The 27,385-nt window shown below is 43.4% G+C and overlaps 1 protein-coding gene across 1 annotated transcript; it reads left to right on the top strand.

Moving 5' to 3' along the window:
* LOC139581646 (cysteine-rich and transmembrane domain-containing protein 1-like) lies at nucleotides 1–24,231 on the top strand. The gene is made up of 3 exons (XM_071411629.1): nucleotides 1–204; nucleotides 16,711–17,040; nucleotides 23,052–24,231. The coding sequence occupies exons 2-3, from the start codon at nucleotides 16,731–16,733 to the stop codon at nucleotides 23,153–23,155; spliced, it is 414 nt and encodes a 137-aa protein (XP_071267730.1). The 5' UTR covers nucleotides 1–204; nucleotides 16,711–16,730; the 3' UTR covers nucleotides 23,156–24,231.
* The last annotated feature ends 3,154 nt before the right edge of the window (nucleotides 24,232–27,385 follow it).

Below are 27,385 nucleotides of genomic sequence, written 5' to 3'. Positions count from 1 at the left end.
TTCCCTATGCAAACCCCTCGCACCACCATCGGGATGACGTCACGGTTCCCACAACGGAGAGATACGCACTGAGTTTTAAGACGAGGTGGTCGTTCAGTGCGGTAAAAAAAAAAGACAAGAAATTAGCATTATAGATCACGCCGAAGAGTTTTTTTTGAAGACGATCTGGACTGTCTGTTGATAAGGGATATCATTTCTCTTAAGGTAGGTGATAATATTTTATTGAACACCATATGTCTGTGAACATTGCCTAACTCGAAGTCACGGACTGTTGGACAATTGCAACTCGACCTCGTTGTTCTTGGGCTGTGGCCCTGTGCAGGTGTTGTATTATTCCATCATTGTCTTGTTGTAGCGAGCACGCAGTGGGCTGTTTCTCCGCAAGCATTGTATCCAACAATCATTTTTCACGTAAATTGCCGCTATTGAATGAGAAAGGGAGAAAGTCGTGTCAGACATATCATTAGCTATGATAAAATTCGTGATACAATGCCTTCTTTTTATTTAGGCCACTTTCAAAATATTAAGCTATCATAGCAAATCAACAATTGGCCTATATACGACGCTGTAGAAAAAAATGGTATCAAGCAGTTAGTTGTTGATAAAACCGAAGATGCGAGTAGAGTGTTTTGTTCCATTAATATGTCAGCAATGCAACAACACTGTAGGCTAACATGAGACCCTCCAACAACACCGTAGAGACGCCTGATAATAGACTATTACACCGCAAAGCCTTATACATTTTGCCTATAAAGGACGTGGCAGGAAAAATAAACCTAATTGAGAGCGTATTTCAGACTATCAACCGCACAATGTTGAAATATCATCCCAGTTCTTTCCATTTCAACAGTCATCTCTTGATGAGTGTGATCTATGCCCCAGTCGGCTGTGCTTCTATTAGGCCTAGTTCACTACTAGAACCCTGGACATTTACTCATTTAGGAATGGGATCTTATTGTGTTAGAGATGTTCCATTCTCTCACCATTTACTGGAACCATACACTCACAGTGTAATCCTGGAACCATACGTTAGGGTTGGGCTGTATCCAGTATGTCGTCATACCAAAACGTTAGGGTTGGGCTGTATCCAGTATGTCGTCATACCAAGACGTTAGGGTTGGGCTGTATCCAGTATGTCGTCATACCAAGACGTTAGGGTTGGGCTGTATCCAGTATGTCGTCATACCAAGACGTTAGGGTTGGGCTGTATCCAGTATGTCGTCATACCAAGACGTTAGGGTTGGGCTGTATCCAATATGTCGTCATACTGTCCTTAAGATATATGGTATTACCGTTTAGTACACAAGGGGGTGCTAAAAGAGGAAAAAATCCCATTGGGCGTCTACCAGAATGCTAATAAAATATGCACAAGTAATAGCGCATTTCAATGGAGGCTGCTAACTACATATGCTAATGAGCACAAACAAAAATAAACAAATTGCAAAGACAAGCAATCCAGCTCATAAAGTTATAAACTCAGCAAAAAAAGAAACATCCCTTTTTCAGGACCTTGTCTTTCAAAGATAATTCGTAAAAATCCAAATAACTTCACAGATCTTCATTGTAAAGGGTTTAAACACTGTTTCCTATGCTTGTTCAATGAACCATATGAACATGCACCAGTGGAACGGTCGTTAAGACACTAACAGCTTGCAGACGGTAGGCAATTAAGGTCAAAGTGATGAAAACTTAGGACACTAAAGAGGCCTTTCTACTGACTCTGAAAAACACCAAAAGAAAGATGCCCAGGGTCCCTGCTCATCTGCATGAACGTGCCTTAGGCATGCTGCAAGGAGGCATGAGGACTGCAGATGTGGCCAGGGCAATAAATTGCAATGTTTGTACTGTGAGACGCCTAAGACAGCGCTACAGGGAGACAGGACGGACAGCTGATCGTCCTTGCAGTGACAGACCACGTGTAACAACACCTGCACAGGATCGGTACATCCGAACATCACACCTGCGGGACAAGTACAGGATGGCAACAACAACTGCCCGAGTTACACCAGGAACGCACAATCCCTCCATCAGTGCTCAGACTGTCCACAATAGGCTGAGAGAGGCTGGACTGAGGGCTTGTAGGGCTGTTGTAAGGCAGGACATCACCAGACATCACCGGCAACATTGTCGTCTATGGGCACAAACCCACCGTCGCTGGACCAGACAGGACTGGCAAAAAGTGATCTTCACTCACGAGTTGCGGTTTTGTCTCACCAGGGGTGATGGTCGGATTTACGTTTATCGTCGAAGGAATAGGCGTTACACCGAGGCCTGTACTCTGGAGCGGGATGGATTTGGAGGTGGAGGGTCCGTCGTGGTCTGGGGCTGTGTGTCACAGCATCATCGGACTGAGCTTGTTGTCATTGCAGGTAATCTCAACGCTGTGCGTTACAGGGAAGATATCCTCCCTCATGTAGTACCTTTCCTGCAGGCTCATCCTGACATGACCCTCCAGCATGACAATGCCACCAGCCATACTGCCTGTTCTGTGCGTGATTTCCCGCAAGACAGGAATGTCAGTGTTCTGCCGTGGCCAGTGAAGAGCCCGGATCTCAGTCCCATTGAGCACGTCTGAGACCTGTTGGATCGGAGGGTGAGGGCTAGGGCCATTCCCCCCAGAAATGTCTGGGAACTTGCAGGTGCCTTGGTGGAAGAGTGGGGTAAAATCTCACAGCAAGAACTGGCAAATCTGGTGCTGTCCATGAGGAGGAGATGCACTGCAGTACTTAATGCAGCTGGTGGCCACACCAGATACTGACTGTTACTTTTGATTTTGACCCCCCTTTGTTCAGGGACACATTATTCCATTTCTGTTAGTCACATGTCTGTGGAACTTGTTCAGTTTATGTCTCAGTTGTTGAATCTTATGTTCATACAAATATTTACACATGTTAAGTTTGCTGAAAATAAACGCAGTTGACAGTGAGAGGACGTTTATTTTTTTGCCGAGTTTACATGTATAGGTAGGAGCTACTGAAAGTCATTTTTGGTGAGCTTGGACATTTACAAGCGAATGTGAACGAGAGACATTGTGCAAATGAACAAAGTGTTGATGCATGCTGGTCTGAAGGAAGAACAGCATGAGGACAGGAGCAGCGTGTGTAGGCTACACACTGTCTGTGTGTAGTCGTTAGGGCAACGGGCCTGTGCTCTGCTCGGAGATGAGGGGAGAGGAGAAAAAATGCAAGGAAATCAAGATGGTGGCAGCTGTACAAATAACTCATCTAAAGAGCTTTGACTTTGCCAACACGGCAGAAAGCTAACACAATATGATGCCCGTCACCATATTAATTCAGCCACTTACTTAGATTAACTAGCAAGTTAAACTTAGGGGTCTCATTAATGCAGGAAAAAAAATGAAAGAAGATTAAACACATAAGAAATATGTTGCTGTGTTTTGTAAACACAGATGTAAAATGCTTCTTATTGTAATTTTAGCTCGGCGTCAGACATTTTGTGCTTCAGTTACACCTCTCCACTCGGATGAGAATTCAGGAACTGGCATTCTGTCAGCAGACAGGGCTCCGACTGGATGTGTAGCTCATTTTCTCTGGTACTTTTCTCTGCGTAATCAGCCTCCTTTTCTCTGGTATAATGCAAGATTAACTTTAAACAAAACATTAGGAAATGTAGCTAGCTACATTCTTTCTGTGATAAACATTATAAATATGATGGCCATGTATCGTTTTTGCAAAAAAGTCATGGCTTTTTTCATTGTAAGCTCATTTACTTGTGAGGCTGCCAGCCAAATAGCATTGCACTTCTGTTGTCATCTGATGAAAATGAAGCTATTTTCTGCTGAATGTGTTACATTATTTTCTGTGAAGGAAAACTAGACATCCTACAGAAGAGTATCATTACTGAGAGCTCAAGAGGTATGTTTACATATTCAGAAAAATAAACATATATATATTTTTTACATAGAACTAAGTATAATGATTATGGCTCTGGAGGAAAAGGCTGTTTCAAGTGTTTGAAACATCCAATATTCTCCAATTTACAGACTGGGCATAACCCCCTCCGGACCACCTACCAGCCATCCTCATGTACTTTGTGCCCCCTCAGATTTTTGGGGTGCATGACGCCCCTGTGTGTAGGCCTAATTTATTGAATAGAAACAAAGAACAGCACTGCATATATAATGTAATTGTGTTTTGGTTCTTAACCACACATTTTGAACAAAAATCTTTCTACTGTAGCCTACCTTGGGAATCTTCTGGAAGAGTATTGGGGCCTAGTGATGAACACATACTAAACACTTGTGGGAGGTGGTACTGGATATATTTTTTTGCATGGATAGTACTTTAAAAAAGAGGCAATATTTTGAGAATAAAGTCACAGGTATATTTCAAGATTAAAGTATGAGATAACTGCATGTCTCCCTGTCCCTTTTTTGTGTGCTCACCACCATTGAAATGCCTGAGTTAGAAGACTGGTGAAAGTATACTTTAGAATTGGCTTTAGTAAGAAGGAAATCCTTGCTGTTTTAGCACATAATAACCATATTATTATAATCATTAGGACCTGGAAGAGGTTGTGCCACAGATTGTGTCTTTTCAGGAGGAATCACACAGACTGGATGAGGTATTTCATCCAAGTACGTGTGGCTACATACATAGGTAGAGATGTGTGTGTGTGTGTGTGTGTGTGTGTGTGTGTGTGGTGGTGGTGGAGGGGTGGGGTGTCTCTATCGCACTCATTCACACATGGGTCACTGCACTGCGCACACACACACACACACACACACACACACACACACACACACACACACACACACACACACACGGTACCCCCAAAGCAATACCGTTTTATTGGTCATGGTGCGTTGTCAGAATGTGAAGAGATCCTGTCATCAATCCCTGTCATGGTGCCCTTTTGAATACGCTAAAATGTTATCGTCAATCCCCTGCGTATGCCAACACCTTGCATAGTATTTTAGAGAGAACAGCGAGGCCAGCAGCCTACAGCAGCCTACATGTCAAAATGAAAGGTTAACTCTTTGTGTGATGGCAAGGTGTTTTATGTACAATTCCAGTGCAGTAACCTCATAGGCCTATGTGTATTATCTTGTGAATCTAAGCTATGGATTGCGTGGAGAAGAATATCGCTTCCCTGTCGGGTTCATAGGCTGCCCCCAAACCCCTGTCATGTACCTTGCATAGCCTTGGGGCAGGGGGACAGGGGTTTGGCTAAAGCCCCCTCTGAAACCGTCATTTTACGGTCCATTATTCTAACCTAACAGGTCTAGCCACTAGCCTCTATAAGGTCAACCAGCGGTTGCCTAAATTAGCGTCATAACTGAGATGATGCCCCTGTTTTGGGATAACCTACGTACCTACGTCATTCCTCACATCCTTGAAGACATCAGCGATAGAAAGGACATATTATGCTAGGCTACCAACCAAGTCATGTCAGATCAGTGATTATTTATTTATAGTCTAGGTAATAGAGGTCTTCATGGGTCCAAAAAGTTGGACACGATCTGAAATGGATCTGGGGCTTTCCCACCCGGACCCGGTATGCATCAAACTTTTAAAAAATATAGAGACCTGTTCCAAACGGACACGAGGACCACTAGACACGTTGTGAATAAACCTGGTCGGATCCAGAACCGATCCGATCCCAGTGAGGGAAGCAGCAGAAAATCTTTTTTTTAAAACTACTTTATTAACCGGAGCTGATGAGAGGCGTGAGAGGAGGGAGAGGGGTGCCACTCTAGCAGGCAGGGGAGGGATCATACTCTGAGCGAGTGCCGTGGGGAGCAGGGAGGAGGGAGGGAGAGGCACCAAGCCGACTCACGCTATAGTAGACTAATAACTGCCATAGCTAGTTTTTTAAAGTTATTTATCTGCCATAGCTAAGTTATTTATCATCAAATATGTCTTGACTGCATCAGACCGGAACGAGAAGCTAGTTAAGCTAGCTAACGTTAGCTAGCTAGGCTAATTGAGGCTGCAATGCATGTGCTTTCACATCCTACAGTTACAAATAACAACAACTCCATTCAGAATGTTAAGAAGCAGCCAACCTGTTGGCTCTTGTGCATTGTAGCCTATCCTTCACCTTTAACTTTTAATTCCATCATTTGAATTCCTTCTTCCATTGATTAGATATCTCCTAACTCTTGCCACACAAGGAGCAAGGCTCTATGTCTGTAGCCTATTGCCGCCTTGATGACTTGTGATTGGTCAGCAGCAAGCTACACGTCCTACGCTCCTCTCCAAAGCAAGAGCAGCAGCAGCACTATAAATTTCTTTCTGTCTGTCTGTCTGTCTGTCTGTCTGTCTGTCTGTCTGTCTGTCTGTCTGTCTGTCTGTCTGTCTGTCTGTCTGTCTGTCTGTGTCTCTCTCTCGTAGTAGTAGTAGTAGTAGTAGTAGTAGTAGTAGTAGTAGTAGTAGTAGTAGTAGTAGTAGTAGTAGTAGTAGTAGTAGTAGTAGTAGTAGTAGTAGTAGTAGTAGTAGTAGTAGTAGTAGTAGTAGTAGTAGTAGTAGTAGTAGTAGTAGTAGTCGTAGTAGTAGTAGTAGTCATAAGGGGGAAATACTACCCATAGTAACTGACAGGGACTCAACCCCAGGTCTCTTCTCATTCAGTGACTGACAGGGACTCAACCCCAAGTCTCTTCTCATTCAGTGGCTGACAGGGACTCAACCCCAGGTCTCTTCTCATTCAGTGGCTGACAGGGACTCAACCCTAGGTCTCTTCTCATTCAGTGACTGACAGGGACTCAACCCCAGGTCTCTTCTCATTCAGTGACAGAGAGGGACTCAACCCCAGGTCTCTTCTCATTCAGTGACAGACAGGGACTCAACCCTAGGTCTCTTCTCATTCAGTGACTGACAGGGACTCAACCCCAGGTCTCTTCTCATTCAGTGACTGACAGGGACTCAACCCCAAGTCTCTTCTCATTCAGTGGCTGACAGGGACTCAACCCCAGGTCTCTTCTCATTCAGTGGCTGACAGGGACTCAACCCTAGGTCTCTTCTCATTCAGTGACTGACAGGGACTCAACCCCAGGTCTCTTCTCATTCAGTGACAGACAGGGACTCAACCCCAGGTCTCTTCTCATTCAGTGACTGACAGGGACTCAACCCCAGGTCTCTTCTCATTCAGTGACTGACAGGGACTCAACCCCAGTTCTCTTCTCATTCATTCAGTCAATCAATCAAATGTATTTATAAAGCCCTTCTTACATCAGCTGATGTCACAAAGTGCTGTACAGAAACCCAGCCTAAACCCCCAAACAGCAAGCAATGCAGGTGTAGAAGCACGGTGGCTAGGAAAAACTCCCTAGAAAGGCCAGAACCTAGGAAGAAACCTAGAGAGGAGCCAAGCTATGAGGGAGTCCTCTTCTGGCTGTGCCGGGTGGAGATTATAACATAACATGGCCAAGATGTTCAAATGTTCATAGATGACCAGCAGGGTCAAATAATAATAATCACAGTGGTTGTCGAGGATGCAACAAGTCAGCTCCTCAAGAGTAAATGTCAGTTGGTTTTTCATAGCCGATCATTCAGAGTATCTCTACCGCTCCTGTTGTCTCTAGAGAGTTGAAAACAGCAGGTCTGGGCCAAGGTAGCACGTCCGGTGAACAGGTCAGGGTTCCATAGCCGCAAGCAGAACAGTTGAAACTGGAGCAGCAGCACGACCAGGTGGACTGGGGACAGCAAGGAGTCATCGAGTGAGCGAGAGAGCGTACATACTTAAATTCACACAGTACACTGGATAAGACAGGAGAAATACTCCAGTTATAACAGACTGACCCTAGCCCCCCGACACAAACTATTGCAGCATAAATACTGGAGGCTGAGACAGGAGGGGTTAGGAGACACTGTGGCCCCATCCGACGATACCCCCGGAGAGGACCAACCAGGCAGGATATAACCCCACCCACTTTGCCAAAGCACAGCCCCCACACCACTAGAGGGATATCTTCAACCACCAACTTACTATACTGACACCGAGTATAGCCCACAAGATCTCTCCCACGGCACGAACCCAAGGGGGGCGCCAACCCGGACAGGAAGATCATGTCAGTGACTCAACCCACTCAAGTGGCGCACCCCTCCTAGGGACGGCATGGAAGAGCACCAGTAAGCCAGTGACTCAGCCCCTGTAATAGGGTTTGAGGCAGAGAATCCCGGTGGAAAGAGGTTAACCGGCCAGGCAGAGACAGCAAGGGCGGTTCGTTGCTCCAGTGTCTTTCCGTTCACCTTCACACTCCTGGGCCAGACTACACTCAATCATAGGACCTACTGAAGAGATGAGTCTTCAATAAAGACTTAAAGGTCGCTCTCACATGAATAGGCAGACCACTCCATAAAAATGTAGCTCTATAGGAGAAAGCCCTGCCTCCAGCTGTTTGCTTAGAAATTCTAGGAACAATAAGGAGGCCTGCGTCTTGTGACCGTAGGGTACATGTAGGTATGTACGGCAGGACCAAATCGGAAAGATAGGTAGGAGCAAGTCCATGTAATGCTTTGTTGGTTAGCAGTAAAACCTTGAAATCAGCCCTAGCCTTAACAGGAAGCCAGTGTAGAGAGGCTAGCACTGGAGTAATATGATCACATTTTTTGGTTTTAGTTAAGATTCTAGCAGCCGTGTTTAGCCCTAATTGAAGTTTTATTTAGTGCTTTATCTGGGTAGCTGGAACGTAGAGCATTCAGGTGTCTAACCCAGTAGTGACAAAAGCATGGATACATTTTTCAGCATCATTTTTGGACATAAAGTTTCTAGATTTTTGCAATGTTACGTAGGTGGAAAAAAGCTGTCCTTGAAACAGTCTTGATATGTTCGTCAAAAGAGAGATCAGGGTCCAGAGTAACGCTGAGGTCCTTCACAGTTTTATTTGAGACGACTGTACCACCATCGAGATTAATTGTCAGATTCAACAGAAGATCTCTTTGTTTCTTGGGACCGAGAACAAGCATCTCTGTTTTGTCCGAGTTTAAAAGCAGAACATTTGCCGCCATCCACTTCCTTATGTCTGAAACACAGGTTTTTCAGTGACAAGAACGTTGTTTGTTTGTGCTCATAAAGCACCATGGCTGTTAGCGTGTTTGCCTACAGTCTGAAATTGCCAGGGGGAAACTTGGTGTGTGCGTGAGTTAGTAGATAGATAAGCGCGAGTGAGCAGTGACGCCTGTTTGAATGAGTTATTAGATCGTTAAATTGATAAGCATTAGTGCACAGTGACTAACGAGTGTATTAGATTAATGGCCATTTGCTGGTTTTGCCCCTACTTTTAACCACCCACACACACACCTGTATACACACACACCTGTATACACACAACCTGAATACACACACACCTGTATACACACAACCTGAATACACACACACACCTGTATACACACAACCTGAATACACACACACACCTGTATACACACAACCTGAATACACACACACACCTGTATACACACAACCTGAATACATACACACACCTGTATACACACAACCTGAATACACACACACACCTGTATACACACAACCTGAATACACAGACACACACCTGTATACACACAACCTGAATACACACACACACACACCTGTATACACACAACCTGAATACACACACACACACACCTGTATACACACAACCTGAATACACACACACACACACACCTGTATACACACAACCTGAATACACACACACACCTGTATACACACAACCTGAATACACACACACACCTGTATACACACAACCTGAATACACACACACACACACCTGTATACACACAACCTGAATACACACACACACACACCTGTATACACACAACCTGAATACACACACACCTGTATACACACAACCTGAATACACACACACACCTGTATACACACAACCTGAATACACACACACACCTGTATACACACAACCTGAATACACACACACACCTGTATACACACAACCTGAATACATACACACACCTGTATACACACAACCTGAATACACACACACACCTGTATACACACAACCTGAATACACAGACACACACCTGTATACACACAACCTGAATACACACACACACACACCTGTATACACACAACCTGAATACACACACACACACACCTGTATACACACAACCTGAATACACACACACACCTGTATACACACAACCTGAATACACACACACACCTGTATACACACAACCTGAATACACACACACACCTGTATACACACAACCTGAATACACACACACACACACCTGTATACACACAACCTGAATACACACACACACACACCTGTATACACACAACCTGAATACACACACACACCTGTATACACACACACACACACCTGTATACACACAACCTGAATACATACACACACCTGTATACACACAACCTGAATACATACACACACCTGTATACACACAACCTGAATACACACACACACACAACCTGTATACACACAACCTGAATACATACACACACCTGCATACGCACAACCTGCATACACACACAACCCGCCCGTCTCTACCTATATATGTAACCATGGTTTCTCCTTCTGAAAATAATCTGTGGCACAACCTCTTCCAGGTCCTAATGATTATAATAATATGGTTATTATGTGCTAAAACAGCAAGGATTTCCTTCTTACTAAAGCCAATTCTAAAGTATACTTTCACCAGTCTTCTAACGCAGGCATTTCAATGGTGGTGAGCACACAAAAAGGGACAGGGAGACATGCAGCTATCCCATACTTTAATCTTGAAATATACCTGTGACTTAATTCAAAAAATGTAAACTCTATTCTACAAATTTTGACTTTATTTTCAAAATTACATTTTAAGTTTATTCTCGAGATATTGCCACTTTAAAGTAGGATCGTGCAATTTAAAAAAAATCCAAGTACCACCATCCGTTGCGGTTTATTTCTTTTTTCGTTTGACTTGGCCTCAATACTCTTCTTTACGTCCCTGATCAATCTATTGAAGCAAAAAAAAAACTGCTGACTTACAATAGAAAACGTGACTCCTGTCAACACACAGCTGGACGCACCTGCTCCCGCTTCATCCTGTTGGGCTATTTACAAACAAACACATGACTGGCTCAACTGCTCTGGGTAATCTTCATAATGTGACAGGTGATCTGCTTTATCTCTTAACGTATTGTACAAGTTGACTGCAGGTATTTACTTAAGTAGCTACGAATATTAAAATGTGTTGAAAAACTTCCAGGAAATAGATTCAACGATATTGAAAAAGGGTCTTCAGTTGTACAGTCAGGAGTCTCTCCCACAGTTGGTAGTGGTACAAACAGCTAGGTATTCAGTTGTACAGTCAGGAGTCTCTCTCCCACAGTTGGTAGTGGTACAAACAGCTAGGTATTCAGTTGTACAGTCAGGAGTCTCGCTCCCACAGTTGGTAGTGGTACAAACAGCTAGGTATTCAGTTGTACAGTCAGGAGTCTCTCTCCCACAGTTGGTAGTGGTACAAACAGCTAGGTATTCATTGTACAGTCAGGAGTCTCTCCCACAGTTGGTAGTGGTACAAACAGCTAGGTATTCAGTTGTACAGTCAGGAGTCTCTCTCCTACAGTTGGTAGTGGTACAAACAGCTAGGTATTCAGTTGTACAGTCAGGAGTCTCTCTCCTACAGTTGGTAGTGGTACAAACAGCTAGGTATTCAGTTGTACAGTCAGTAGTCTCTCTCCTACAGTTGGTAGTGGTACAAACAGCTAGGTATTCAGTTGTACAGTCAGGAGTCTCTCTCCTACAGTTGGTAGTGGTACAAACAGCTAGGTATTCAGTTGTACAGTCAGGAGTCTCGCTCCCACAGTTGGTAGTGGTACAAACAGCTAGGTATTCAGTTGTACAGTCAGGAGTCTCTCTCCCACAGTTGGTAGTGGTACAAACAGCTAGGTATTCATTGTACAGTCAGGAGTCTCTCCCACAGTTGGTAGTGGTACAAACAGCTAGGTATTCAGTTGTACAGTCAGGAGTCTCTCTCCTACAGTTGGTAGTGGTACAAACAGCTAGGTATTCAGTCGTACAGTCAGGAGTCTCTCCTACAGTTGGGTCTTTGTTTTTCAGATTCCAGTTTTATACTGAGATCACTCTCTATAAAACTGTATGGTAGGCTTGGGCGGTATACTGGGGTATTTGGAAATGTTTTCAATATCGTAGAATTCTTTTTTTTGTCTGTTCAGCTGTTCGATCCTTTGGGTGAATAAACTTGGTTTGAGCTTTACTAATCGTCCGTGAGTTTTACTTGGTTCATTTAGAACCTAACACTGTACAACTGAAGACCTAGCTGTTTGTACCACTATCAAGTCATTAAATTATATTTCTGTAAAGGGTGGGTTAAATGGAGAGATAAGAGAGGCAAACTCTAGCTTTTCACTGGGACAAATGAGTCAGTGTGGTGCAGGGTTTGCCAGGCGACCGGTACAGCCAGGAACAGGTGAGGTCCGTTTTGCCTGATGACTATAATACGGATCAGGGAGAAGGAGGTTAGAGGTTATTGTATGTGTTGTTGTTTGTGTCATACTGCTTTGCTTTATCTTGGCCAGGTCGCAGTTGTAAATGAGAACTTGTTCTCAACTTGCCTACCTGGTTAAATAAAACAAATTAAAAAAGAGGGGTCATGTGGTGTTGTTTTAGATGCTAGTTTCTGTGAGTATACACTACTGTTCAAAAGTTTGGGGTCACTTAGAAATGTCCCATTTTCTGTCCATTAAAATAACATCAAATTGATCAGAAAAAGAGTGTAGACATTGTTAATGTTGTAAATGACTATTGTAGCTGGAAACGGCTGATTTTATATGGAATATCTACATAGGCGTTCAGAGGGCCATTATCAGCAACCATCACTCCTGTGTTCCAATGGCACTTTGTGTTAGCTAATCCAAGTTTATCATTTTAAAAGGCTAATTGATCATTAGAAAACCCTTTTGCAATTATGTTAGCACAGCTGAAAACTGTTATGCTGATTAAAGATGCAAATAAACTGTCCTTCTTTAGACTGGTTGAGTATCAGGAGCATCAGCATCTGTGGGTTCGATTACAGCCTCAAAATGGCCAGAAACAAAGACCTTTCTTCTGAAACTCAGCAGTCTATTCTTGTTTTGAGAAATTAAGGCTATTCCATGCGAGAAATTGCCAAGAAACTGAAGATCTCGTACAAGGCTGTGTACTACTCCCTTCACAGAACAGCGCAAACTGGCTCTAACCAGAATAGAAAGAGGAGTGGGAGGCCCCGGTGCACAACTGAGCAAGAGAACAAGTACATTAGTGTCTAGCTGTAGTTTTAGTGATGTTACCTGCCTCCTGAGTTAGCTAGGCTTCCAGATCAGCTGTAGTTTTAGGGATTTTTGAATTCAGTAGAATACCTTTGTCTGACAATCCTACTGTGTGTGTATGTGTGGTCAATCTCTATTACACACTCAACTCGACTACCTACCATCTGTTAACAGTGTGTACAGGTGATGTTTTTATTTAACTTTATTTAAGTCAGTTAATGACGGCCTAGCAACAGTGGGTTAACTGCCTTGTTCAGGGACAAAATGACAGATTTCGATCTAGCAACCTTTCAGTTACTGGCCCAACGCTCTAACCACTAGGCTACCTGCCGGGTTTAATAACCCTTCAGGTCACATTAAGGCACACACACAGAATGTGTGGTGATTATTCATATTTTCAGCAGGTGAAGATTAGGACTACTCAACACACAGATTACAGGAAGATTAGGACTACTCACAACACACAGATTACAGGAAGATTAGGACTACTCACAACACACAGATTACAGGAAGATTAGGACTACTCACAACGCACAGATTACAGGAAGATTAGGACTACTCACAACACACAGATTACAGGAAGATTAGGACTACTCACAACACACAGATTACAGGAAGATTAGGACTACTCACAACACACAGATTACAGGAAGATTAGGACTACTCACAACACACAGATTATAGGAAGATTAGGACTACTCACAACACACAGATTACAGGAAGATTAGGACTACTCACAACACACAGATTACAGGAAGATTAGGACTACTCACAACACACAGATTACAGGAAGATCAGGACTACTCACAACACACAGATTACAGGAAGATTAGGACTACTCACAACACACAGATTACAGGAAGATCAGGACTACTCACAACACACAGATTACAGGAAGATTAGGACTACTCACAACACACAGATTACAGGAAGATTAGGACTACTCACAACACACAGATTACAGGAAGATTAGCACTACTCACAACACACAGATTACAGGAAGATTAGGACTACTCACAACACACAGATTACAGGAAGATTAGGACTACTCACAACACACAGATTACAGGAAGATCAGGACTACTCACAACACACAGATTACAGGAAGTAAATTATGTCAGGTTAAAAATGTAAAGAAAATATTCTTCTTGATCTGACCGGTCTCAATTTGGAACTTGTGGTTTTCTATCATGTTCTTAGTAGACTGTTAAGGCCCTGTGTTTTGGACAATCATCTGACATGCCTGGATGTTAACCTCTATTTAAAGACCCACCCCAGCTTCCCTAGAACCTCATTTATCACCTGATTTACTTAACAAAAGGCCCATCTCCAATAGGAGGTCCATGCGTCCTCTGGCGCTAGTTAGGTAATAACTACACACAATAATACCAAAGACTGTCAGCATGTAAAGAAGCTAGTTAGCTGTAAAACATTCAGGAGTCTACAATCTCACCGTGTTCAACCTGCAGATTGATGTGCCTCAGAGTGGAGTTTGACATTGGCAACTGCACCATGCAATGCACCCTGGACTGAAGAGGCAGACGGACAGGAGAAATGTTAGACCCTCTGTTAAATGAAAACTTTCTTGAGATAGGAATATCGTTAAAAAAATATGACCAATGGCTCATTCTCGAGAAGACAACCTCCGTCATGATCACATCAGCCAGTATTGAAATCTGACATGTATGATAGACTTTTTACATCTGAAAGTCATATTCCTATTGACTTCCAGTGTAGTGAGAGAGACTTTATCACGGTGCTACGTCACACCGGACGGATTTCTACCTGCTTGAACCCCATTAACTCAGATACACATGAAAACATGAAATGACCCCGAGATGACCTGGTCAGGTGATGTTCTCCAGTGTGGAAGGGAGGGAGGAAGGGAGGGAGGAAGGGAGGGAGGACGGACGCTCGGCTTTAGGTATTTACAGTAAACACTGTGTGTGTGAAAATAGCCCAGCGAGGGATGGAGGGACAGCACTGGCCCACTTCCTTTCTGTCCTGCAGTTTGTTGTGATGTGGTATTTCCAGCTGATGGGGGAGAGGCAGTGTTTCACTACTAAACAGACCCAACGTAGGGCTTAATGGTCTTCTAGGCCTAGAATCTAAACCAGCAGAATGTTTTACATGTACGTCTACCTTGTTACATAGACTTTATTTCTTGAGTCCGCTCGCTCACACACAGCTAGTAGTCACAGCCAGTAGCTACTTCATTGTTTTACAGTGTGTATTATTTACTCCATTTACTGTGTTTTAGTCTCTCCTTACTCTCTCTCTCTCTGTGTGTGTGTGTGTGTGTGTGTGTGTGTGTGTGTGTGTGTGTGTGTGTGTGTGTGTGTGTGTGTGTGTGTGTGTGTGTGTGTGTGTGTGTGTGTGTGTGTGTGTGTGTGTGTGTGTGTGTGTGTGTGTGTGTGTGTATGTATGTATTGTTAGCTGGGCAGAGGGCAGAGAGGCTAGGCCACTCCATTTCAGGTTCCGGGGTGTGAGTCATGATGCACTCAGGCTTTGTATGATGTCATGAGAAAGATATGCAATACTAGTCTCTTTGCACTTTACTACTTCCTTTAGGGTGTTAGCAAATGTATAAGTTGGAAGATCGTGTGTGTGTAAACACTTCCTCATAGAAGGGTTAAAACCGCTAGCTGGCAGATTTCTCTGGTATGACGGCTCTGTTTGTACTAGCTGTGAACAGAGCTTTGTTTTTCTAGAAATACAACTAGAAGGATGTGGCCATGCGCAGGGGTGCAACTTTGGTTTTAGAAGTTGGGGGGGACATAATTATTATAATTTTTTTTTTTATCCAATCACATAAACACTCCAAACACCCTTCCCGACCGGTCGGAGGCGTCCGCATGGTCCTAAAGCCCACCGTTGCCCTGTTTTGTATCACATTCCAATAATAAAACTTGGAGGGACAGAAATGCAGTGAAAGTTGCGCCCCTGGCCATGCATATGACTTACACAGGGAAACCGGTGATACACCAGTGATACTAAGGTTATTAACCTGGACATGTACTAAACCTCTACTACTGGAGAGCTTTGCTGCAGACCTTCTGTCACAAAAGCCTGCACTGCCTGTAGCTGTCCAGGAGTAAGGTTGACCACCCCTGACCTAGTTCATAGCTCTCTAGGGGGGGGAAACCTTTATGTTCTAGAAACGTGTGTTGTCATGGCAACAGTTAAATCACCAAGGGCCTCTTTTCAGAATGTCTTTAACTATGGACTCCTGGCCAACCGCTGGCTAATGGGACTCTTAAGGCCTCCGTGCCATGACAACCGCTGGCTAATGGGACTCTTATCTCCGTCCTGTGTTGATTTTGCAGGGCTGTGAAACTGCAACACTTCTTTTGTTTGTTCCTCTCCTCCAATCTCTCTCCTTTCTTTTCCATTTACTTTCATAAATGGTCCTTCCTCATTCTCTCTTAGTTCAGTCACATTCAAATGAGCTCTTCCCCTCTCTTTCTCCAGGTGTCTCTGTTGTCTAGCAGATGAATTTTGAGCAGCCTCCTCCGTACCAGGGCCCAGGCCCCACGGCCCCCAATTACCCTGCGCAGGGCTATCCTCAGCAGGGATACCCTCCCCAGGGCTACCCCGTCAACATGGAGCAGCCTGGTGGATTCCCTCCTCAAAACCCGGCCTACCCCAACTACCCTGCTGGCCCCGGGGGCCCTCCTGGACCCTACCCTGGCCAGGGACAAGCAGGCCCATACCAGGGGGCGTACCCAGGACAGCCCCAGTTTGGATGGCAGGGAGGACCACCCCCAGGACCCATGTATGGAGAGGCACCCAAAAACACAGGTGAGAGAGAGGGGAGGAAGAGGGAGAAGGAGGGGAGAAAGAGAGGGGAGAAGAGGGGTGAGGAAGGGAGGGGAGGAAGATAAGCACGAGAAGGGGAGGAAGAGGAGAGGGAGAAAGGGAGGGGTGGAGAGGGTAGGATAGGATATTGTTTGCCTTGACTACTTGGTATGCAAAGAGACTGGATGTGCTTTGGGAACAATGTTTATACCAGTGGTTCTCAAACCTCTCCTCGGGGACCGCAAGCCGTGCCAGGTATTTGATCTATTCTAGAGCTAGCACACCTGATTCAACTTGTCAACTAATCATCAGGCCATTGACTAGGTGAATCAGATGAGCTACTTCAGGCCCTTGACTAGGTGAATCAGATGAGCTACTTCAGGCCCTTGACTAGGTGAATCAGATGAGCTACTTCAGGCCCTTGACTAGGTGAATCAGATGAGCTACTTCAGGCCTTTGACTAGGTGAATCAGATGAGCTACTTCAGGCCTTTGACTAGGTGAATCAGATGAGCTACTTCAGGCCTTTGACTAGATCAATCAGATGAGCTACTTCAGGCCCTTGACTAGGTGAATCAGATGAGCTACTTCAGGCCTTTGACTAGGTGAATCAGATGAGCTACTTCAGGCCTTTGACTAGATCAATCAGATGAGCTACTTCAGGCCCTTGACTAGGTAAATCCAGTACATTCACTGGGAACCAGTGGTTCAGACAGTTCTGACTAGGGCTGAAAAGCTACCAGTAATTTACCAGAATCTTCAGTAATTTAGGTAATTAACAGAACATTTATGGCAATCTATCATCAATTTGGTAATTTATACTTGAATATGTTTTCCAAAAATGTATTCATTCAGTGCATTTGGAAAGTATTCAGACCCCTTGACTTTTTCCACATTTTGTTACTTTACAGCCTTATTCTAAAATTGATTAAATTGTTTTTTCCCCTCAATCTACCCACAATACCCCATAACGACAAAGCAAAAACAGGTTTTTATACATTTTTATACACCAGTTTGATGCCAAAGCATTGACGACAAAGCATTGACGACAAATACATACTGACGTAGTCAAATCAATAGGTGTGTAAAAAGATAAAGGATATTTCATGCTGAAATCCTCATATTAAACACATATGGTATTCACTAAGTTGATAGTTCATATTTGCGACTCATTTCAGGAAACCAGGCGTTTAAATATAAACAATAAAAAAAAAATCCAAATGCTTATTTTGGGCAGAAATGGCTTCTGGAACATGTGAACTTTCATGTGCCTTAATAACAAACTTGTATGTCATCTGCAAATACGAATACAATTGTTAAATTACGAGCCTAGTTGGTTTAGCCACTGAAAAATACAGGAACCTTCCAGCTAGCCCTGATTGGCTGAGATAATGGATGGGCTGGACATGCCAAGATATGAGTTCGGATTGGTCTGCCATGTAGCACGCTTCTGTCTATAACATGAGCTGGTCAATATGTGTAGGTAATCCTTTCTAACGCAGCTTTTTTGAAAGACATCATGTAGTAGAACTGCAAACATGTTGGTCTCCACTTTCTGGAGGACTGGGTTTTGAAATCAGTGGAATGCCCGGTTGAATTAGAGTATGATAGCTAAGGAGATGGAGAACATTCTGGCTTTTGATTGCAAATATGCAGACTGAGTCGAAAAGAGAAGGCAGAAGGCTTTTGTATAAAACACCTGTCTCCGGATTACATCTTCAAACTAAGGGCAACCATGGCAGAGAGGGAGAAGCGTCCATCCAAGATAAGATAGTCTAGCTAGCTACATTTTCAGATATTACACGTTTCTAATTTTGTCAAAGTTAACTGGCTGACTCGCTAGCTAACGTTACGCGTATGGGCTGTGTAGTAATATTATTTGTGTCTCAGAGCCATTTGCATTGCTAGTTGTAGCTAGCTAGCTAACATTGAACCTGGTTAGTTAGCTCCTTGCAGATTCATGCAGGGTAGTAATGTTATGAGATGGGATTATGGTTCATAGCTAGCTACATGTCTAAACAAAAGACTCCACTATGCAAGTAACAATTTCAATAGAATGTTAACGATGTCGCTGCGACAACTGTCGGTAGACGTAGCTGGTAAATTCGCTCTGGCTATGTACTCCGATTCCAGAGCGCAGAATAACTGATGAATTTACGAACGCTTAACACCTGTTGAATATGGCTGGTGTCAGTAAAAAAGCATGATTTAAATTGTTGCCAGCAGCACAGTTGCAGTCACCAACGCTCTGGATAACATAAAAACAGCCTAATCAGCTCTGCTAGGGCGAGTAAAATGGGCAGAGTGAGCTGTTCCTTCATTTGTGTCTGGAAGTAGCTAGCCAACGTTAGCTTGGGTGCTTGACTGTTGTTGTTAGGTCAGAACGCTCGGATCAACCCTACTCCTTGGCCAGAGCGTCCAGTGTGCATTCTGAATGCTCCGAGAGCAAAACGCTCTGAGTTACGAACGCCTGGAGCGCACTCTGAGCAAACTTTGGCGCTCCAGATTAAATTTACGAGCACACCCCTAGTATAAACCAGCCTTTAGTCTTGAAATCTTTGGTTGTTTAGTACATGGCCTCACATGTGCATCCTTAAAGAGATGGGTGGGGATAAAGCTTAAGAAGGTGTGAACAATGCTGAATGGGTGTAGACAAAGAGCTCTCCAGTAGGTGCACCAAAACATTCAAGGTCCATTTTCTCAAAAGTGGGGTTACAAGTTTATCAACTTTCAAAGCAGAATTACTTTCCCAATGTTCCTCGACTGTAGTGTATGATATACCATTTTCTAGCTATTTATTTGATGTGAAAAACACAATTTCAAATTTTGCTACATAACCCCGAATCGAGCCACGTTGGTTAAATATAGGGTAATGTTTTACAGCTTTTATCATTCAATTTATTTAAAAATCATCGTATTTAATGATTTCATATATTTTACGTGTGATAAACCCACACAGAGGGCCAGAGATAATTACAGACACCTGTGATAAGTACCCAAAAGGGTCACTAGATAGATGTCTTGTGATTACATAACATCTTTGAAAGATACCAACATTCTGGTAGTTTGCTGGTAAAATCTGAATGTTTCCAGTAATACCCTTTGCAACCCTAATTCTAACTCAATCGTCTTTCATTCAGTAAGTTTCCATTACCTCTGTTATTAGAATTGGCAAGTATTAGGATTGGCAAGTATTAGGCTATTATTGTGTCTTTGGCATCATTAAACTGAAGACTTATAGTTTTTATCAAAGATTCTCTGTAATTAGTATTACGCGATTAAACTGATTAATCATGTAACTGTAATTAACTGGGAAATCGGGGCACCAAGGAAAATGTTCAGATTGCAAAGTTATAATTTCCTAATAACTTTTCAGATATTTTATATCTGATCAATTAGTCTTCGAATTAATGAATTATTTACTTTACCTCACGTTAGTCTCATTCCAAACGTCGTAAATTGTTGGTTATCTGCACGAACCCAGTCTTCACTATGAGTCATCCATACATCAATTGTCTTAAATAATTTATTTACTAACTAAGTAATTCACAGAAATGCATACAAAGTAAATATGGTTACAAGAAATGATAGGGGAATTTGCCTAGTGGGATAAACCGGTATCGCGACTTGGTTGACAAAAAGGGAAGTGGGGGTCAACTGAGATGAGACACTACAAAGTTGATAATTATAACAATTGAAATGCTAATCCTTTGCACATGAACGCTCACTCATTCGGGAACAATTGCAATCAATATATATATTTACGCTAAGTGTGTCGTCTTGATCGCCGTTGAAAAGTTTGTTTCTTTTGTAGAATTGTCCTTCTCTCTCTCTCTCTGTCGTGGTTAGAGGGGATAGTTCAGAGTGACATTCATTCATGTTGTTGTAGAATGGATGTTTCAGCGGTTGTCGTTCTTCGCGTTCAATGATACCAAATTCCTAGCTGCAGACTAGTAATTAATATCAAAGACTTGTTCTTATTCTGTCGGTATCGATAGTCTAAGAGTTTAACCACGTGGTATGGTTAAAAGATTCAGCAATGGTCTGGCAACCTTTGTCCTCCCGTAATGGAGAAAAACATGGTCTACTGAGAATTTCTCAAAGTTGGGGTATTATTCGGAATTTGCAGAAAAGGGCATGTCCCAGGATGCCCGACCCTAACTGGGCTCATGGGCGGTACTCTGATTTAGTTCAACTCAAAAGGGAATTGGAGTTTCCTTCATTAAACAGTCCAAAACAGTTCCTTCATTAAACAGTCCAAAATCACATTACACAATTTTACAAACAGTATCATTCATTCATCTTATACAACAATTAGATGTAAACCTCATATCTGAGGCTATTATATAAACAGCGTTATGGTAATGTGGCCGCACCGTTTCCCATGAGTTTTACCAAGTTGTAACAAACGGACCAGTTCATAGCTGGATTCTTCACCGATCTTTTATACCTTCTCCGGAACATTAAATGTTGTTCGGACCTCAAGTTCTGTGAGGTGGAAGAAATTCCTTTGTTCTCTATGAAACTTCACTCTGTCTCTATACTGTGTGGCCATGAGGCAGGATCTTCCCTAGGAATTTACAACCTCTCTGACCACAGCAGCCTGGTTGTAGGAACAGAGAGAGGCAGGGAGAGGGGGATGTGGCTTGCTGTACCCAAAGAGGGCAACGTCATGACACTATTCAAAGGTCAATTTCCCTACATCAAAGTAATTTGTTTTGATAGAACACTATCAGCGTCCAAAGTAAAAGGTTAACGAGGCTGTTTTATATTGTCCTTTTTATATCAGTATCCTGGTGTGTGTTCTTAAAGTGGAAGGTTTTAATGTTGAAGCTAATCACATGATAGCCAGATCAGTTTCTGCTTGAATCAACTATTTTGTCCTGGTCATACCATGATTAAAGGGGTATTGTTTTAAAGGAGTTGTCTAAAGCAGGAAGTGAACTTTCCAGACTGCCCTTTGTTTATCTGTATGAGACCCTCTCAGCGGTGAATAGTGGACTGCACCTTTAAGAAACCAAGCAATGGGAGGTTAATGCTGCATTCATAACCAAGTGGGAGGTGGACAATTTACCAGTTGTGAAGTCGTAAATACTAGTTGGATGCATTTATGTGCTTTGAACTTGAGAAACACTGATTGGCTAATTGCCAACAATTTGCCTAAGCCATAAACTAAAGTACAGCTATCATGCTTGTAAACAAATTATAGTGTTAAAAAACATTAATAGATTGCTTTTTATAAATACATTTTTGTTGCACTAAACTGCCGAGAAATGCTGTTTATCGAGGTAATTACCTTAATAGATGACGTCAGAGGTCAGCATGTGGGAGAAGTGGGAGCTCAGGATGATAGATGAGTTTCACACTAGTAATTACCAGTTGGAGGACCATTCAAATATATTTTTTCTAGTTGTACTTGGTAAATACTACCTTCCCACTTGGTTATGAACGCAACATAACTTACTGCCTGGCAACTGTTGCTAGAGAGCAGTCCCTTTGTACTGCGGCAGTACCTTGTCACTCAGGTAACACACAGCTTACCTCACTCAAGATGGCAGCCTTCAGAAGTTTTGTGTGTGTGTGTGTGTGTGTGTGTGTGTGTGTGTGTGTGTGTGTGTGTGTGTGTGTGTGTGTGTGTGTGTGTGTGTGTGTGCGCACATTAATGACTAACAGTAAATGTACCAAAGATAACAAGAAGAGTAGGTTGTTAGGCCGACGTGTCTGTCACGTGTGTATTCCAAGGGTGGCAGGTAGCCTAGCGGTTAGAGTTGGGCCAGTAACTGAAAGGTCGTTGGTCTGAATACCCAAGCCGACAAGGTGAAAAATCTGTCCGTACCCTTGAGCAGGTCTATTAACCATAATTTGCTCCAGGGGCACCGTACTATATGGCTGACCCTGTAAAATAACACATTTTACTGCACTTTTCCGGTGTATGTGACAATAAAACATGTTTTACTGGCAGTTGTAAAGGTTTAACTTTAAATTAATGTCTACCTCTCTTTCTCCTCTCTCTAGTGTACGTGGTGGAGGAGAGGAGAAGAGATGATTCAGGAGACACGTGTCTGACTGCCTGTTGGACGGCTCTCTGCTGCTGCTGCTTGTGGGACATGCTCACATAACCTCTGACCCCTGACATTTACCTTTGACCCTTACCTGCTCTGACCCATAGCCTCCTAACCCTTAACGCAAAGTCCCTTTCATCTTAACCTAACCTTTGACCCCTGAGTCTAAACCACTGACCCAGTCTCACCTAACACACTATCCCTCCATCTGACCTTACCACCTTAATCCTTCTCTCTCTCCTTAACCGTTGCACTCCTGCTGTCCAGCCCCAACCCCTGTACCTCCTGACCCATGGTAGCATTATATGATAACCTCTATCTTCTTGTGCTCCCGCACCTGACCTAGCCCCTCCCAGGGCTGTGCTCTGCTCTGTAGCAGTGTAGCCGGTGTATGTTCCCTAAATCTCAGGCGCTGTACTGTAGATAATGATTCTTGTGGAACACAAACTCCTGCTCAAAGACGACACACAGAATATGCACTCAGATCTCAGGCGTTCTGCTGTAGATGGCACGCATGCACGAACGAACACACACACATGCTTACACGCTCTCTCTCCTGGGCACTTTAATCTCTTACCTCTGCAAGGTACTTCTCCTGCCTCCCTCCATCCCTCCTCCCAAACAAACCTCTAGTCAAACCACCCCTTATTCCCTACACCATAAATCCTAAAACACCATATCAAATGACTCTATCTACGCCCAATCCGTCATGGCTACCTTGACCAATGGAAGCCAGTAAGCTACAGTGTCCCCCACCCCCCAGCCAACCCCCCACTGTACGATGATGAAGTTTGAACCGTCCTCTCTGTTATGTTTGCACAACAGCTACTGTGGTTGCCTGTTTTTCTTAGGATGAATCTTACGACAACAAATTGAATGCATTTTGAAAGACCATGACAATGAAGATTTCATGTTTGATTTCATGTAATATTGTTCCTATGCTTGCAACATTTTTTCCTGTTTGAATTTTTAAATCCTGAATGAATATGATTTGATTGCTATTTTCTTTTAAATACCCTCATTCCTTGAAGGAGAGAACATGAAACATTTTTTAAATGGTGAATGTTTATGTCGATGACTTTGCCTTACATGAGAATCTTGCGTTAAGAATAAATTATTCCCAAAACAGTCAACATTGTCTGGTGTCTTTCACTCTCTGGTGGTCTTAGTCAGTAGAGGTAGTATCTGGTGTGTGTTTTACAGTAGAGGTAGTATCTGGTGTGTGTTTTACAGTGGAGGTAGTATCTGGTGTGTGTTTTACAGTGGAGGTAGTATCTGGTGTGTGTTTTACAGTGGAGGTAGTATCTGGTGTGTGTTTTACAGTGGAGGTAGTATCTGGTGTGTGTTTTACAGTAGAGGTATCTGGTGTGTGTGTGTTTTACAGTAGAGGTTGTATCTGGTGTATGTGTGTTTTACAGTAGAGGTGGTATCTGGTGTGTGTGTGTTTTACACTGGAGGTAGTATCTGGTGTGTGTTTTACAGTGGATGTAGTATCTGGTGTGTGTTTTACTGTCGAGGTAGTAACTGGTGTGTGTTTTACAGTAGAGGTAGTATCTGATGTGTGTTTTACTGTCGAGGTAGTATCTGGTGTGTGTTTTACAGTAGAGGTAGTATCTGGTGTGTGTTTTACAGTGGATGTAGTATCTGGTGTGTGTTTTACAGTGGAGGTAGTATCTGGTGTGTTTTACTGTCGAGGTAGTAACTGGTGTGTGTTTTACAGTGGAGGTAGTATCTGGTGTGTGTTTTACAGTAGAGGTAGTATCTGGTGTGTGTTTTACAGTAGAGGTAGTATCTGGTGTGTGTTTTACAGTGGAGGTAGTATCTGGTGTGTTTGACAGTGGAGGTAGTATCTGGTGTGTGTTTTACAGTAGAGGTAGTATCTGGTGTGTGTTTTACAGTGGAGGTAGTATCTGGTGTGTGTTTTACAGTGGAGGTAGTATCTGGTGTGTGTTTTACAGTAGAGGTAGTATCTGGTGTGTGTGTTACAGTGGAGGTAGTATCTGGTGTGTGTTTTACAGTGGAGGTAGTATCTGGTGTGTGTTTTACAGTGGAGGTAGTATCTGGTGTATGTGTGTTTTACAGTAGAGGTAGTATCTGGTGTGTGTTTTACAGTGGAGGTAGTGTCTGGTGTGTGTTTTACAGTGGAGGTAGTATCTGGTGTGTGTTTTACAGTGGAGGTAGTATCTGGTGTGTGTGTGTTTTACAGTGGAGGTAGTATCTGGTGTGTGTTTTACAGTGGAGGTAGTATCTGGTGTGTGTTTTACAGTAGAGGTAGTATCTGGTGTGTGTTTTACAGTAGAGGTAGTATCTGGTGTGTGTTTTACAGTGGAGGTAGTGTCTGGTGTGTGTTTTACAGTGGAGGTAGTATCTGGTGTGTGTTTTACAGTGGAGGTAGTATCTGGTGTGTGTGTGTTTTACAGTAGAGGTAGTATCTGGTGTGTTTGACAGTGGAGGTAGTATCTGGTGTGTGTGTTTTACAGTAGAGGTAGTATCTGGTGTGTTTGACAGTGGAGGTAGTATCTGGTGTGTGTTTTACAGTAGAGGTAGTATCTGGTGTATTCGTGTTTTACAGTAGATGTAGTATCTGGTGTGTGTTTTACAGTGGAGGTAGTATCTGGTGTGTGTTTTACAGTAGAGGTAGTATCTGGTGTATTCGTGTTTTACAGTAGAGGTAGTATCTGGTGTTTTCGTGTTTTACAGTAGATGTAGTATCTGGTGTGTGTTTTACTGTAGAGGTAGCATCTGGGGTGTGTTTTACTGTAGAGGTAGTATCTGGTGTGTGTTTTACCATAGAGGTAGTATCTGGTGTATGTTTTACTGTAGTAGAGGTTGTGAGTGTGTTTATAGATTTCTATGGTTAGTAATTGGTTCCAGGATAGATCCGAGTCTTTTTATACTGCTGAACTGCCATGACCTTGGCTGGGGAGTCAAGTTGGACTGCCGTGACCTTGGCTGGCGAGTCACTTTGGACTGCCGTGACCTTGGGTGGGGAGTGGGGAGGTGGATGCAGGGATGGAACCCCAGTGGGGAGGAAGACAGGAGGTGGATTTGACGGGTGATTGCAGGGATTGAACCCCAGTGGGGAGGCAGACAGGAGGTGGACACAGGGATTGAACCCCAGTGGGAAGGCAGACAGGAGGTGGACACAGGGATTGAACCCCAGTGGGAAGGCAGACAGGAGGTGGATTTGACGGATGATTGCAGGGATTGAACCCCAGTGGGAAGGTGGATTTAACAGGTGGTTGCAGGGATGAACCCCAGTGGGGAGGCAGACAGGAGGTGGACACAGGGATTGAACCCCAGTGGGGAGGCAGACAGGAGGTGGATTTGACGGGTGATTGCAGGGATTGAACCTCAGTGGGAAGGCAGACAGGTTATAGCAGGGATTGAACTCCAGTGGGAAGGCAGACATGTTATAGCAGGGATTTAACTCCAGTGGGGAGGCAGACAGGAGGTGGACACAGGGATTAACCCCTGTGGGGAGTCAGACAGGAGGTGGACACAGGTTTTGAACCCCAGTGGGAAGGCAGACAGGAGGTGTATTTGACGGGTGATTGCAGGGATTGAACCCCAGTGGGGAGGCAGACAGGTTATAGCAGGGATTGAACTCCAGTGGGGAGGCAGACAGGTGATAGCAGGGATTGAACTCTTTTTCTTGGTCTCTAAATATGTATCAGCCAAATAACATTGGCGTAGATGCACATGATCAAACGCTGTATAGCGTTCAGACTTAGGAATGTTAAACCTTTCATACTCACTTCTCAGCTGAAAACCCTCCCACTTGCTGGCAACATATTTTCTTGGGGAGTTTTCATTCAATAGTGTTTTCAGTACATTTATCTAAAGCCATCCCTTTAAATTTGGTGTACCTTTTCATTTGAATTTTCTCGACAGAGAAACCAGTTCAGAATATTAGGGATCAATGTATGAAAGCCATATAACTATACACAAAGGCCAATTTGTGGATCTTTTATTGTCATGGCCGTTAACAGAAGAGCACCAAGGTGCAGCGTGGTGAGCGTACATTTTCTCTTTATTTGGGGAAAAAAACACCGAACCAAACAATAAACACTACAAAAACAAACTGTGAAGCTATAGGCTATGTGCCCTAAACAAAGTCAACTTCCCACAAAGACAGGTGTAAAAAAGGGCTGCCTAATTATGGTTCTCAATCAGAGACAACGATAGACAGCTGCCTCTGATTGAGAACCACACCCGGCCAAACACAAAGAAATAGAAAACATAGAAATAAAGAAACTAGAATTCCCACCCTAGTCACACCCTGGC

This window comes from Salvelinus alpinus, chromosome 7 (assembly GCF_045679555.1).
Source record: "Salvelinus alpinus chromosome 7, SLU_Salpinus.1, whole genome shotgun sequence".
Classification (NCBI taxonomy): Eukaryota; Metazoa; Chordata; class Actinopteri; order Salmoniformes; family Salmonidae; genus Salvelinus; species Salvelinus alpinus.
This window is presented reverse-complemented; position numbering and strand designations above follow the sequence as displayed.

Excerpts from the sequence above, each read along its gene's own strand:
- LOC139581646 (XM_071411629.1), top strand. The coding sequence starts at position 16,731 with ATGAATTTTGAGCAGCCTCCTCCGTACCAGGGCCCAGGCCCCACGGCC. Across the intron at positions 17,041-23,051 it reads AGAGGCACCCAAAAACACAG|TGTACGTGGTGGAGGAGAGG; the intron begins GTGAGAGAGAGG and ends TCCTCTCTCTAG.